We start from the raw sequence: 15,877 nt of genomic DNA on the forward strand, positions 1-15,877 counted from the left end.
ACTGAGCTACAGATCAGATACAAAGAAATAAATTCGTCGTCCCTTTGGCATCGTAGTTTGTGAAGTGACCACATGGGCAGGGCCAAGGCGGAGTCTGGGTGGAGTCAGGGCGGAGAGTAGGCGGGGAGGTGGGTGGCGGCCTCCCCCCTCTACTCCCCCACCTCCCCCCACCACCCACCACACCTTCCCCCGCCCGACGAGTTCTTCGAGTCTCCACGAGTTCTTCGAGTCTCGACGGGTTTTCCCGAGTTTCTGGAGTTTCCACCAGGTCGGAGGCAGAACAAGTTGTCATGAAGAGGTGTTGAAGTCGGCCAGGATGGACTGACTTTTTACAGCGACTAGAAGGAAGACCACTAGAAGAGTAGGTCTTTAACCACCATCCATAAAATCCATGGAGTCGCTCCAGAGAAATGAAGGGAGGTCAACTTTTATCAACCTCCATCCACATGTTCAACTTCATATCATTAGACATTTTTAGCATCACACTTTATTATCAATTATTAGGACTTTAATGGAATCCACCAGCAGATTTAGTTTTTGTTGACAAACTTTATTCTTGTTGTCGTGGGACTGCAGTATTTAAAACTCTTCCTTCTATTTGACCTCATGTTTATTAGTTTTAGTGGAGAAACTTATTTTAATTGTCCATTAGTCTCTTAAAAACCAAATAATAAATTGGATTTGTCAAGAGCTTTAAATTTCTTACTTTGTCATATTTTAAATATGACAAAAAAATATCAAAATAAAGCATCTTGAGACAATTTGACCTGTAATTGGCATTATATCAATAAAATTGAATTTGAATTGTATGTATCTTTTAATGGAGTAATTCAGCCATATATGTTGGAAAACACATTTTCTTTGTCCATTAATCTGTCGTTTTCTCCAGTAATTCATTTCTTGTTTTGGTTTATAAAATGTCAAACCCAAATATATTCAGTTTACTGACATAAAAACCAAAAAGTTTACATTCATGATGCAGGAATCAGGCAGTTTTTCACTTTTTATCTTAGTTTAGTCAGAAAGATAGTTGATAATGTGTGGATTGTTGCAGCTTGTGAGCCGTAGAAGGTTTTAATCTTTGGGCCGAGTGTCAGAAAACATTTAGAAACCAACATCAACAAAACACTCAAAGATTTGAACATCATTAAAGGGAAATCCAACATTTGCATGACAATGTCTAATTAAAGGATATTTATTTCCAACGTAAATGTGTGATATTCATCCTCTGGAGCTTTCTCTTCACATCGTCTTCCACCTGGACTGGTTTGGTCGGGAGCGTGTGCAACAAACATTTGAAAAACTGCACTTTAACATCAATGAATGACACTGAAGTTTAATCTCTACATAAATGAGACTGAGTCTGGATGTGCTGCTCTGTCATTAACTCCTAAGGTTAGGGAAAGTTCAAACAAAAGAGGACAGTTCAGATCAGACTTGAGAATGAGCTTATTTTGAACAAACATCTCAGACTTTCTGAGCTTCAGCACCTCTAGCAAGATATTTTAACAACAAGCAACTCAAGAGATCCAGAAGTTGGAGAGAGTTAGCTTTAGCTGAGCCAAAGAACATGTGGGACGCTAATCTAGCAAACATTTCAGACTTTTCTCTGTGAATTCTGAGAAATAATTTCCTATTTAATGACAGAGCTACACATCTTAACTCAGTCTCATTAAAACAGACTCTAATTCAGTCTCATCCATCCATATTAAAGTGCAGTTACCCAAAATGTTTGTTGAATGAGCGCCAACAAAACCTGTCCAGGTAGAAGGCCACTTTGACAAACAGGAAGTGGAAGATTCCAAGCAGATTTATAGAAGGAGGAACCAGACTGTACTAAGTGTGGTCGAGTATAGAGGGGTGTTTTGTGGGTTTTTAAGGCTGATAATGATTATTAGTGAGACATTTGGAGTAGATATTCATTTGCAGTAAATGAAATTATTTAAAATCTTGGAGTTAAACTTAGAAGAAGAACACAAACTCTAACAGAAAACTTTGTTGATACGTTTTTGTTTGCAGATGTTAAGGGAAAGGAGTTTCACTTGTGACGTATAACCAATCAAATCCTACAGAAGACAGAGCGACCACAGGTAGATAAAGGTTCAGAGCCAATGTAGCGTCATTTTTAAATTTATTTATTACCGTAAATCAGTAAAAAATAAAATACTGCTAATCAGTAAATCAGTCAGCCCACAATTGCTACAATTCTACAATGTATGTCTCTTTCCTTTGACTTGTTATTTGTACAATATACGATGTATATGATGGTGTTTTTTCATACCAAAGGCTATACTATGATGTTTTCTAAAAGACATATGATGCTACTCTGTTTGTTCTGGCTCTGGGCCGCTGCACTCCTCCTCTGTTGTTTTCTGGATTGTACTCAGCTGCATGCCTTCGTCCACCCGGCCTCCGTTGACTCGTCCCGCCTGCTGTCTCTGGAGCTGAAGCTGGATTGGAACAGACCAAAGTACAGTCCAATCACGATGCCAGCTGCCTCTCAAAAGGCTCCTTCATCTGGCAGGTGGCACCACTTCTTCTGAGGGGAAGCTGAGCTGGCCCAGCAGAACTTTGGAGATGTGTTCCAGTGGTTGGTGGATGTGTGGGGAGATAGAGAGGGACCTTTGAATTGTTCACAAAGGAAAACAGGAACCCATTGGTAGTTTTAGTTTAGGGTGCTACTGCGGTGTGTTTTTGGGTTTTAAGAGGTGAAAAGGAAGAGGTTTTTTTCGTATTGATTATCTTTTACTTTGTTCCTGGTTGGAATGCCCATCAATGTCAACATGAAGTTCACTTTTAGTTCTGTTTATTTATTTTTATTTTACTAACACCCATTTGCTTTTAACCCCCTCACATGTTGTGTTGTTGTAAACTTACTCTTTCAAATAAATACTCGTCTAACCCTCTGAAAACCAGCATTTGGACTGTTTTTGTGTTGCTCCTCACCTACTTCAGACAGCCAAGACATAACAACGTTTTGTGGACTAAAGGTGAAACTATGACGTTTTTAAAGCGACATGCTAAACTATGACGTTTTTAGAGCTACATGCCATACTATGATGTTTTTTGGGTGACATGCTATACTATGATGTTTTTAGAGCGACATGCTATACTATGACGTTTTTTGGGCAACATGCTATACTATGATGTTTTTAGAGCGACATGCTATATTATGATGTTTTTAAAGCGACATGCTATACTATGACGTTTTTTGGGTGACATGCTATACTATGACGTTTTTAAAGCGACATGCTATACTATGACGTTTTTAAAGCGACATGCTATACTATGAAGTTTTTAAAGCGACATGCTATACTACGACGTTTTTAGAGTGACATGCTATACTACGACGTTTTTAGAGCGACATGCTATACTATGACATTTTTAGAGCGACATGCTATACGATGACGTTTTTAGAGTGACATGCTATACTATGACGTTTTTAGAGTGACATGCTATTCTATGATGTTTTTTGGACGACATGCTACACTACGATGTTTGTAGACATGCTATACTATGACGTTTTTTGGACGACATGCTATACTATGACGTTTTTTGGACAACATGCTATACTATGACGTTTTTTGGACGATATGCTATACTATGAAGTTTTTAGAGCGACATGCTACACTATGACATTTTTAGAGCGACATGCTATAGTATGACGTTTTTAAAGCGACATGCTATACTATGATGTTTTTAGAGCGACATGCTACACTATGACGTTTTTAGAGTGACATGCTATACTATGACATTTTTAGAGTGACATGCTATACTATGACGTTTTTAGCGCGACATGCTATACTATGACGTTTTTTGGACGACATGCTATACTATGACGTTTTTAGAGCGACATGCTATACTATGACGTTTTTTTGGACGACATGCTATACTATGACGTTTTTAGAGCGACATGCTACACTATGAAGTTTTTAGAGTGACATGCTATACTATGACGTTTTTAGAGTGACATGCTATACTATGACGTTTTTAGAGCGACATGCTACACTATGACGTTTTTAGAGTGACATGCTATACTATGACATTTTTAGAGCGACATGCTATACTATGACATTTTTAGAGCGACATGCTATACTATGACATTTTTAGAGCTACATGCTATACTATGAAGATTTTAGAGCGACATGCTATACTATGACGTTTTTTGGACAACATGTTATACTATGACGTTTTTTGGACGACATGCTATACTATGAAGTTTTTAGAGCGACATGCTACACTATGACGTTTTTAGAGTGACATGCTATACTATGACGTTTTTTGGACATGCTATACTATGATGTTTTTAGAGCGACATGCTATACTATGACGTTTTTAGAGCGACATGCTATACTATGACGTTTTTTGGACATGCTATACTATGATGTTTTTAGAGCGACATGCTACACTATGACGTTTTTAGAGCGACATGCTATACTATGACGTTTTTTGGACATGCTATACTATGATGTTTTTAGAGCGACATGCTATACTATGACGTTTTTAGAGCGACATGTTAAACTATGACGTATTTAGAGCGACATGCTATACTATGACGTGTTTTGAGCGACATGCTATACTATGACATTTTTTGTGCGACATGCTATACTGTGGGCTTTTTTAATTGACATATTACTATGACGTTTTTTAGCAACATTTTATAAGAATTTGAACAGTTTGAAAAGTTACTATACTTTTACTTGTGCAATGAAATATTATTCTATAGCATTTTTTAGACGACATATTATACTCTGATGTTTTGTTGAGTAACATACTATTTTGACAATATACTGCACTATGACATTTTTTGAACCACATATCATACATGACAATTTTAGGCAACATCCTATCATTTTGCGCTTTTTGTACCACGTATTAATCTATGGGAGTTTTTTTGCTGACATGCTATACTATGAACTACAGGCCATACTATGTTATTCTTGAAAAGTATACTATAATTTGACATTTTCTGAACTACATCCTATACTATGGCGTTATACACAGAGTGCTTTGGTTACATGTTGATTTATAATCTAGATTTTTTTCTGTTTTGTTTTTTGACGGGATTACCACAGACCTGACCGTGAACACTGTTGACACCCACCAGAGTGAGACGCTGCCTAAGATCTCAAGGCTGCTTGGTCGTGGTCTTTCTGGTCCTGCTCCAGAACGCCTTCATCAACTACGTCTTCTTTTGAAGAGGCCCTCAGATGCTGCAATCTCTGACCTTCAGGAGGAACTGCTACTCTCACTCTGTAACGAGACGGCGGTTATTTTAAAGACCCAGCTCCTGGTGGCTTGGAGTGAAAGTTTAACATCCATCAAAACAGAACTACAGACAGCTAAATCTGAGCTGTCGGTCAGTATTTCAAACATCAAGTCCGACTCTAAAGCATGCTGTGGGTGAAACGGAAACTTCACTCTCTACATCAGTGACGACATCGTCACACTCCAAAGCAGAGCACCTGTCTGCTGAACTTTTAAAAGTGGACAATAAATGTGAAGAATGTGAGAAGCAGCAGCCTGTGAGCAGCGGAACAGATGTGATCAGAAAGAAGTCATTTTCTTTTTTCTTTTCTTTCTGGTTGACTTGATGCTGTCAGATGCAGATGTTGGAGCTGATTCTGATCTTTCAGGATAAAAAGCTGCTTTTCCTTCACAGACTTTTCAGGAAATTATTCTCTCAGGTTTTCTCTGCTATTTATATTTTTATTATCTGTGATTATTTCATTATTGTAAAATAAAGTTTGAGGCATAAAGACTCATTTAGCTATTTTATTCCTGAAATCTTTGACGTAGCAGAACTAAACTTCCATTTTCCTTCTTGTACTTCTGATACTAGAACTAAACGTTTCTTCAACACGGATCATCTGGTTTTAATGAATCAGCAGCAACATCACAACAACAAATGAGACAATTTTCAACAAATTCATGGAACTGATGTCATTTAAAGCCATCAGTTTGTTTTAGTGTCAAATTAAAGCTGATTACTGACAACTAGAACATTAATGTTACTGTTTTAATCACATTTAAATTTCCTGAACATTAATGTCAACCAGCCACAGTTTTATGATCTTAATGAACCACATTACAGGAACACAACACACTTCAGCTGCTGACAGGAAACAACACAAACATCGTTAGCTTGATGCTACATTTAGCTGCTAATCAGGACTGCTCAGCTAGCTCGGTTAGCATCGCTAATTCACATTAAAGCTAATATTCACTGGATGCTAACTCTCTTCTCTGGTCAACACACAAATAAACTCCACCAACTCCTGGGGTTCACTGCTCACATTATATCTGACTCTGAAGTTGAACATAAAGTTCATTAAAACCGGCACCGATCAGTAAATTATCATTTATTACCGACTAGCTGTCAGAGTCCTTCAGTGTCTGTTGGTCCAATCAGCTGAAGGACTGAATTACTGAACTGAAAACTGATTAAAACAAGACAACAGACAGTAAAACTGTCTGTGGAAAATGTGCTGCTGCTCTACCGATAAATACCAACAAACTAAAACAAACTTGGTGGAAGTGTTGCTTTTAGTGATTTTTTTAATAAATAGCAAATATGAGGCTTTTATTTTTCTGGAAGTAAAAGGAAACGTTGCTTATCCGTAGTTTTGCTAACTTAACTTAGCTGCGCTTTCACCATGTTCTGATAGATCTTTTTTTTATATTAAAATAGCAGCACTTCCTTTGTATATTTGGTCGTTTCTTATGCTGCTGCTGTTTCATTGCAATTATATTTTAATAATATCACTTTAAATACAGATAATTGAAAAGAAAAAAATGGCTCTGAAATACTCAATGAACTGCTACATCATCTAGTGTGAAATTGAATAAGAATTCTTAATAATATAAAATGTAACCGACTGAGCTGTATTAATTAAATCAAGATATTTCAAATTGAAAGATTTCAGTCAATTAAACCTTAAATTCATTTACCTAAGAAAACCATCCTTTAATGTCTTACCTTAAAATGACCTACATTTTTAAAACATATAGGTGCAAAGTAAAAGTTTCACACTAAAGATGAATCACTGATGAACATTTAATTGCATTAACTAAATTATTATGAGGAAACAGAAATCCATTTCTAATATTTCTATCAAATATGCTTATGTCTATAAAATGTACTGGACATCAATAAAAATGTCTGCATAGTGAAATATATGAAGTCCATCTGAATTTATACATCATATTCATGTTTAAATAACGGGAACTTCTGCCCACGTTCAGTCAAGTTAGCGGAATTACGGCTAAACAACGTTTCCAGTTATCTCTTTCAAAATAAAAGCCCTGATTTGTTTCACGGAAAAATTACGTGATTTCAAAAATGTGATTTTGAAAATGTAAACACGCTGTAATAGGCGTTAGCTCGCTGCTCCACTTGCTCTGAATATTTTTGTAAAAAATGAATCCATATTCTGGCTACATTACCGACAACAGCGTCCCTGGAGTGACCGGAAAGGTTAGCCGACCTAGCGGAAGTGCTAATGAGGTCTGCTCTGGCACGGATTATTACCTGTAGCTCCGTTTCGGTGTGAGCTCTAATGTTTCTCTGTGTCTGACTTCCTCTAATAAAATCCTCCTGTTCACTGGGAGCTGCAACTACCAGAGATATGAGCGCTAACATATCTAGTCTTTTATACATCCATGCCTAAAGGGCAAGACCCCAACACCATTTTTGGAGTCTTACACGGACTCATGCATGTCACACTAACCCTGCCTCAAAGTGCCATCTATTGTTAATGTGTGAATTTCCACTAGTTAAACCTAAACAAACAGCCACTCATTTCTAGAGCTTAACCAGTCTCCATGAGAAATCTTGATCAGATCCCTTTATTTCCTTTTTTTATATAAAAAATATTGTCAGCGGTTAACGTGCTCTGAAATGACGGTTAGGACGGAGGACTGAACATGTTTTTGTTTTCTGAGTGACTAGTTTTGATAATGTGGTCTCAGTTTGTTCTGATGTATTTTATCAGATCCAGCTGATGTTCTGCTGCGTGTTGTTCTGATGGGAGGCTGCTGAGGATCTGAGTGTTTCTGAGAACAAACCCGAGTTAAACCTGAAGTTCTGCTCTGGATCTGTTCCACTGAACACACAAACTAACACACAACACAGCAGTGGACGTGCTTCTAAGTTGTGGGTTTTCGTGGTGAGACAATTATTAGTTTTGTGTCTCGTTATTAACCAGGCAGCCTGTGTTAATAGTTGGATTATGTTCATTTTGTCGTTTGTTATTATAAGATAGCGTTACTTTTGAACCAACAGTTCAGTCAGAAAAGTTGTGTTTACCTTGCCGACATGTTTCCACGGCATCTGCAGTCTTCATCAGATCGTCATCTGACGTGTGTCCGGGGGGGCGTGGCCGGTCGGTTCAGATGACGCTCTGATGAAGACGGCAGATGCCGTGGAAACATGTTGGCAAGGTAAAAACATCTTTTCTTGCTGAACTGTCGGTTCAAAAGTAACGCTATCCTACAGCCTGTTTTAAATTGTGATTATCCACAGTTAACCTGATCACCAGTTAACCTGATCACCAGTTAAACTGGTTAACCTGATCACCAGTTAAATTGATCACCAATTAACCTGATCACCAGTTAAACTGATCACCAGTTAAACTGATCACCAGTTAAACTGGAACACCGGAATCAGGAAACGTCTTCAAAGCTTCTTCAAATCCAAACGAAATACAATCCAAAGCTCAAACTAACGTCATTGGTGCATTCAGTTGCAGTCGCACAACGAAGTTGCGTTCAGGAGCGTCGGAAATCGGAGTTTCAGTAATGTAAATTTCCAACGAAAATTGGGGGGGTGCAATCAGATCACAAGGGGGGGCACGGAAGATCCGCCACTGATTTTGGGCAACTTTAGAGTCATTCCAACCGACCCTTCAGGGGCACCTCAGTGTTGATCTGTTTTTCTGAGCAGAAATAAATTTAAAGTTGAAAAGCCGTCTGTTAAACTTTTATAAGTGATTGATTAGTGACAGAATAACTTACTACTGATGATGAAAATGAAACTTTAGCATCCAACAGGAAGTTCTCTGTTTTTAAATTATTTTACTAATTTAACTTTTAATATTTTTATTTCTGATGTAGTTCAGGTAAAATCTGATGGTTTTATTTGTTAAAATAAAATAAAACTAAAGCATCTGGAAGAATTCAGTCGTTTTAAACATCGATGATCCGCTGATGTTAAACATCTAAAACCAGCTTTCAGTGAGATCATCAGCAATGAGATGTACATAAGCGTCTCCCAGCTTCACCTAAAAGCTGGGAGGCAGTTATGCACTAAGAGCTAATGGGTCAAATCATCTCTCCTCTGTAGAATCATGTTAGTGATTCTGATCCACGATGTTTATAGCAGAAACCACCTCTCCCAGTAGGACAATGGGCTGACACACTGCAAAAACCAGTTGAGGAACATGACAAAGAGCCCAAGGGGTTGATCCAGCCTCCAAATTACCAAGATGTGCCAGTAGGCGCCTAAATCCAACCTATGGCACCTACTGGATCTACTGCCAGCGTCTGGATGCCAGACACCACCACTGGTCTCACGTGTCAGAGAGTTTTAGCAGCACATCAGGGACCTAAACAACATAAAGAGGGTGGTTTTAAAGCTGTGCCTGATCAATATACATCAATACAGAGCAGTAAAACACATCAGGACAGAGTGAGGTGATGGATGTTCTTGATGGGGCTATTTGTGCCTGTTTAGCAACTTAATGGACCACTTTTCCTGTTATCTATCACTTTGCCAACAAACTGCTACTACCTGCATAATGATACAAGATAAATAACTCATTTTAATGTTTTAAATTTGGTTTCTATGGTGAGAGCTTTTGTAGTCCTTCCATTTAGACGGATTATCCAGTGAGCAGGTGTCTGTACGGGAGGCAGGTGTTGGTTTTCAGTACAGTAGAGTCCTCTGGGCCATTACAGGAGCTCTGTTTGGACTTTTGGGGGATAAAGCAGAGTATTATTTCACAATACACAGACAAATCCCACATTAAATATTCATGCCGTGGCCTATCAGTTACAAACTGAGGGCTTTTTGTTATCTTGTCTGCAGCTTTTTAGGCACACCACCACAATTTCCTTCACTTTATCACATCGCTCAGCCACTTATTTAGGTGAATTTTACCATTTGAGTTAAAAAACTAAACAAACATAGTAGCATTTGGTGGAACTTTTTGAAAGAAAAATTGCGTCTAACTTTGTTTTAGAGATCATATTATGACGCATATTTAAGTGCAGTTTGAAATCCTGGTGTAGAATGTGCACAGCCACAGGTTGGTTGCCGTCTTTACGCAGAGCTGCTGGTTCTGTGGGGTTTACTGTGGAAAACGTATAGCCCAGTGGGTGTCCGTCCGTCGCTTTCTTTTGTCCCGTGCTCTCTGTCGCGCACGCACCTCAGCACCTGCCTGGAAGCTGCGTCAGAAGAAAAGAAAAAAAAAAAAGGCAAATCAGACCGTCAGTGAACCATTTGCGTTTCTGGATTAACCGGAGGTGGTGAGGGTTTCCGCCGTGCGTAATTTACCCGCTCGGATGCCCGAAACACGAAGTTTTTGGGCATGTCACGCGTGACCGCTTCACCACTGCCACCCTGTTGATTATTTCACCATGAGTGCACCGAACAAGTCATCAGATAAAAGGTTAGTGTTTCACCCTCTTAAAAGTTTGTATGCAGAAAATGGCATATTTTATTTAATTTTACGCACAATGTCTCCATTTTTTTAATAACGTCTATAAAATCTGTCTGTCGATTAGTTTTCTGCATTTAAAAAGCATCTTTCTCTTACAGGATCACCCCATATATTTACTGAGAAAGCATTTATTTCTTTAAAATGACCTACATGTATTGAATATGAACCAAACGTGTCCAGAAGGTGTCAGTGTAGTTTGTGCTGAAGTCTCCTCCTGTTCCTGCAGCTGTAAAGAGAAAAGAGCTCAGAAATTCATGTCATCTAAGCATGAATGTAGGTTTGATATTCGTCCCATTTCACTGAGTCAAGGGCAGTAAGGGCAGCATTAGTTCCTTTGTGCAGGAGATTTATTTTTGAACCCTGAATCAATGCATATCTTTGATAGTTTCCATCCACATGCTGTGTAGTTAAATTGAACTCAGATTTTTTTTCTCCTTTGGCCAGAATTGGTTCCAAACATAAGCTGGAAAAGCAGGCAAAGGAGAGAAAGTTCACCTTTCCACTGCTGATCAAGGTATGGAGGCTGCATTTCATTTCTGATAAATGTATGATTTGTCACTTTTGTAGTTGTTTATCACATCTTGGATAAGTTTTATTTCCAGCCTGACAGCTCAGTATATTACAGAAGTTATAGTGGTTGCCGTGTTTTTGGGAGGTGACGATACGCCTCCAAGCAACCGAACACCCCGTGTCCATCTGCAGGCCGTTAAATAAACGTTATTTAGGTGATTGTGTGGACTCAGCAGAAGTGATTTATTAGGGAACATGCTCTGCCTTGTGATGTTCTTGGCCGATGTGGCTAAACCATCTGAGAGGGAAGAGCAGAAGCGTCCGGCCCCAGGTCACTATAAGGCCACATACTGTACTACACCTGGGTTAACCCTATAAAATCCTCCTCCTGGAAAATCCCACAGCGTTCTGCTCGGCCCTACAAGGGCACATTCACGCAGCACTGGACTGATTCACACCCCTCCCCGTCTGCATGCAAGGATTAGTGTGTTTCAAAGCCCCTCACCGCCTTCCTATGGGACACTTTTCCACTTACTGTTGATTAAACTTTTGATGCAGTTTGGATCTCTTTGCCATTAGTGGACAAAGCAGTGGAGCAGGAATGACTAAATCCTGGACAGACTGGTCTCAGTCAGAAGCTACCTGAGCTCAGTGTTCATTCAGGATCTATTTATGAATACAGCAAAACAGACAAATAGGAAGGGAAAACAGTAAAGACAACACAGGAATATGGGAAATGAGGGACATCAGATGCTGATTATAGACATTTAAATGAAAGAATGGCTCAAATTTATTATACCACCCTTCATGTCCAAGACAAGTGCTTTATATAAAAGATGAAGAGCATTGCAGTGAGGTGCAGATAAAACATTAAAAAGCACAGAAGACACTGCAAAAAATCATAATCAAATCATGTACAGTAACTAAATTAAATTAAAATGATTAAAAGCAAGCAACAGTCTAGATAAGTTAAAAGAGATCGTGCAGACTTCATGCATAGGCACACGAGAAAAGAAATGTTTTTAACCCTCCTGCAGTCTTCATTTACAGGCACCAAAAAATATTGTTTCCTTTTCTGAAAAAAAATCCCAAAATTCAGCAAAAAAATTCCCCAAATTTCTGAAAATTTGCAAAACCTTCAGAAAAAAATTCCAATAATTCCTTAAAAAATTCCCTTAAAAGTTTTATTTAAAAAAATAAAAATCCCGCAAATTTAGTAAGAAAATGCTTGTAAATATTTTCCAAAAATAAGTAAAAATCTTATTTTAAAAAATCCTAAAAATATCTAAAATGATTACATATATATCAGTAAAACTTAATGTTTTCTTTAAGAACATTCACATTTTTAGTGAATGTTCTTAAGAAACATTTTTAACATTTTTTTTCCACCAAAAAATGTTCAAAGATTTCCCAAAAATGTTGAAAATGTGGACATCAGAAGTTTCACTGTGAAAATTTTTTTTCCCCACATTTTCAAACGTTAAAATGGGTCAGTTTGACCTGCAGGATGGCAGGAGGGTTAACCTGGATTTAAAACTCTACATTTGGTGAAAGTTTAATCTCCACTGGCAGTTTGTTCCACTTGTTTGCAGCAGAACAGCTCAATGAAGCTTCTCCATGTGGTGGATTTAAATGAAAATGTCATGGATTATTATGGGGACTTCACCTGCTCCACATAGGTGTGCAGAAGGTTAATAATACAGGGCATTTTCATTTAAAACAGACCAATCACAATCATGCATTAACTGTGCTGCTTATTGCAGGGTAGATTGACTGAACTCATCTCGTCCCAACACAGCCCCTCTTAATGCTTTGATCCCCAGACTTTAAAAAGACCCCTCTAGCCGATATTCTCATTAATTACCAATAGCTCTCCCCGCAGGTTGTTAAGCCAAAGACACTGAAGATAAGACGCTGAAAATCTCTTAACATCAGTGAGTCTAAATCATCCTTCCAAGCGGTGAGGCGTGGACTCCTCACTCAGCCTGGCAGTTCAAAAGCTTCTTCTCTTCTTCCAAGTTTGGACAAAGTGTTTGCATCATGATGAAAAAAAAATACTGACGCAAGCGGATCCTCTCAGCAGATGAAGCATTTCCCTTTAAGACGTGAAACACCCTGAGACCGGAGCAGGCAGGGAGCTTTCATGTTTGTTGCTTTTCCTCAATCTGACTCATCGCTGAAGTCCACGTTCGTCACTGAAGCTTTCTTTTTATATCTTATGTTGTTGTCAGACTCCTCCAACAGATATAGATAAATATTTACCCACTCACTGAAGCTTAATCTTCAAGATTTTAGGAAAATAATAAAACTGCAGTACTGGAGTTTTAATGTTTATACCAGAGGTGTTAAACTCATTTTAGTTCAGGTTCAGATACATTCAGCCCAGTTTGATATCCAGTGGGCCAGACCAGTTTTTACTGTATGATCAAAATGACAAAAGTCAGATTAAAAAGACAAAAAAACATGACGAAATATTACAAAAATGACACACAAAACGCTAAAAAATTTAACAAACGACACGAAACATCAAAAAAGACGCAAAAAATTAGACAAACAAGTTACAAAGCAACAAAAAAAGAATAAATGACAAAAAGGAGACAAAAAACACAAAAGGGCACAAAAAACAATGAATAAAGCAAAACACGAAATGACAAAAATAAGACAAAAAAACACAAGCGAGATAAACAAAACATTACAAAAATGAGACACAAAACAATAAAAAATTTGACAGATGACATGAGACAAAACAAAAAAAGAGACAAAAAATTTGACAAAGTTACAAAGCGACAAAAATACACAAAGAGACAAAAACGGCACACAAAACACTGAATAAAGCAAAACACATGACAAAAATAAGACAAAAAAACACAAGCGAGACAAAAAGGAAACACAAAACGACAAGAACCAGACAAAATATTACACAAACATGAGACGAACAACAAAAGAACAATGAACAATCTAGTATTTTATTTTATGATCAAAACAACTTGTCATAGTCTAGAAATGATTTTAAATTTATAGTTTTACTAATTTACAATCTGCAATTAATGTCTTCTCTGGAATTTTTACACTTTGAGGGCCGGATTGGACCCTCTGGAGGACCGCTTTTGGCCCACGGGCCTCATGTTGGACACCCCTGGTTTATACAGATGGACGCCTCTTTGTCAGCTGATTTTAATATATCAATCACATGTTACAGGAAGCAGGCTTGAAACCGGGGCTGCAAATAATGATTATTTTTATTATCTAAAGTGATTCCATATGTATCAGTAAAACTTCTAATACTTTCTTTAAGAACATTCACGTAAAAATCAACCAAAATCCAGCGAATTTCGTTGGATTTTGTTTGATTTTTACGTGAATGTTCTTAAGAAACATTTTTAACATTTCTTTTTCTCCACCAAAAAATGTTCAAAGATTTCCCAAAAATGTTGAAAACGTGGACATCAGAAGTTTCACTGTGAAAATATATATTTTTTCCACATCTGAAACGTTAAACCGTGTCAATTTTGACCTGCAGGACGACACAAGGGTTAATAGTTTGATCTGAAAACAGTCACATTACTGTTTTCTAGCTCCAAATGGCATCTTCAGCCATCACGATATGCAGTTTATAATGATATAAAACAGAGAAGAACATGTTTGTGAAATAGCTAGAGGTTATTTTTCTGTTGATCAAAATGTGGTTGTATTCTAGTATAAATATACTGACATTACTCGGTGTTAGATCATAATCATGATGTTTTTTTGTTTGACCTGCTTTAGAGTTTATTATTTATCAGGGCCGACCCATCCACCTGGCCCGGCCATCACCCCCGCAGACTATGGAATAAGCAGCGTGTTGCCTTTTTATTCGGATGAACCCTCCCCCTGATAGGGTTTCTCGTCACCGCTTTGTCCCTCGCTGACACCGGATCCGCTGAATTAAAGCGAGTCATTTAGAGATGGAGCTCACTGAACACAGGGTTCACTCTGACACTCTGCTGGTGATTGTGCATAAATTATATTCCAGCCTTCTCTGCATGCGTGTTGCTGCTTTACTGTGTTATGTCATGGACGTGTTTATGCATGCATGGAGGCAACAGAAGCGCCTGTGTCTTGTTATCAGAGCTGTCATATGTCCCCCAGCTTGTCAACATGTGAACCTGCATGTTCCATGGCACTAAAATAGTCCTAGGCAGTGCAACACCCTCATCTCTCCACACGACTGTGGAAAATGTTCGTACATTTTATTGTCAAACCATGACAGTAAAGTTTGATGCAGTTTATTCAACACTGAATCACCATAAACAGGTTAATGTTAAGGTTAAAGTTCTGCATTTATTACATTAAAAAAATACAGTTTGTTTCCGGTCAAATTGATGTACTTTTGTGTTAACCCTCGTGTCGTCCTGCAGGTCAAAATTGACCCGTTTTAAAGTTTGAAAATGTGGAGGAAAAAAATATATTTTCACAGTGAAACTTCTGATGTCCACATTTTCAACATTTTTTGGAAATTTTTGAACATTTTTTGGTGGAAAAAAAGAAATGTTAAAAATGTTTCTTAAGAACATTCACAACAAAAGCAACCAAAATCCAGCAAATTTCACAGGATTTTGGTTGATTTTTATGTGAATGTTCTTAAAGAAAATATTAGATGTTTTACT

The 15,877-nt window shown here is 37.9% G+C and overlaps 1 protein-coding gene and 1 long non-coding RNA gene across 2 annotated transcripts in view; one reads left to right on the forward strand and one right to left on the reverse strand.

Moving 5' to 3' along the window:
* Positions 1-2,119: 2,119 nt before the first annotated feature.
* LOC129348567 (uncharacterized) lies at positions 2,120-15,748 on the reverse strand. The gene is made up of 5 exons (XR_008601160.1): positions 11,767-15,748; positions 10,872-10,947; positions 9,482-10,446; positions 5,105-5,253; positions 2,120-2,622 (listed from the first exon to the last, which is right to left on the reverse strand). It is a non-coding gene; the product is annotated as an uncharacterized LOC129348567 (long non-coding RNA).
* Positions 10,552-15,877, forward strand: part of dyrk4 (dual-specificity tyrosine-(Y)-phosphorylation regulated kinase 4) — a 49,522-nt gene continuing 44,196 nt past the window's right edge. Inside the window, exons 1-2 of the mRNA XM_055009076.1 lie at positions 10,552-10,670; positions 11,166-11,235. Of these exons, the coding sequence (XP_054865051.1) occupies positions 10,639-10,670; positions 11,166-11,235 (102 nt within the window). The 5' untranslated portion in view covers positions 10,552-10,638. The remainder of the gene's footprint in view (positions 10,671-11,165; positions 11,236-15,877) is intronic.

This window comes from Amphiprion ocellaris, chromosome 3 (genome assembly GCF_022539595.1).
Source record: "Amphiprion ocellaris isolate individual 3 ecotype Okinawa chromosome 3, ASM2253959v1, whole genome shotgun sequence".
NCBI lineage: Eukaryota > Metazoa > Chordata > Actinopteri > Pomacentridae > Amphiprion > Amphiprion ocellaris.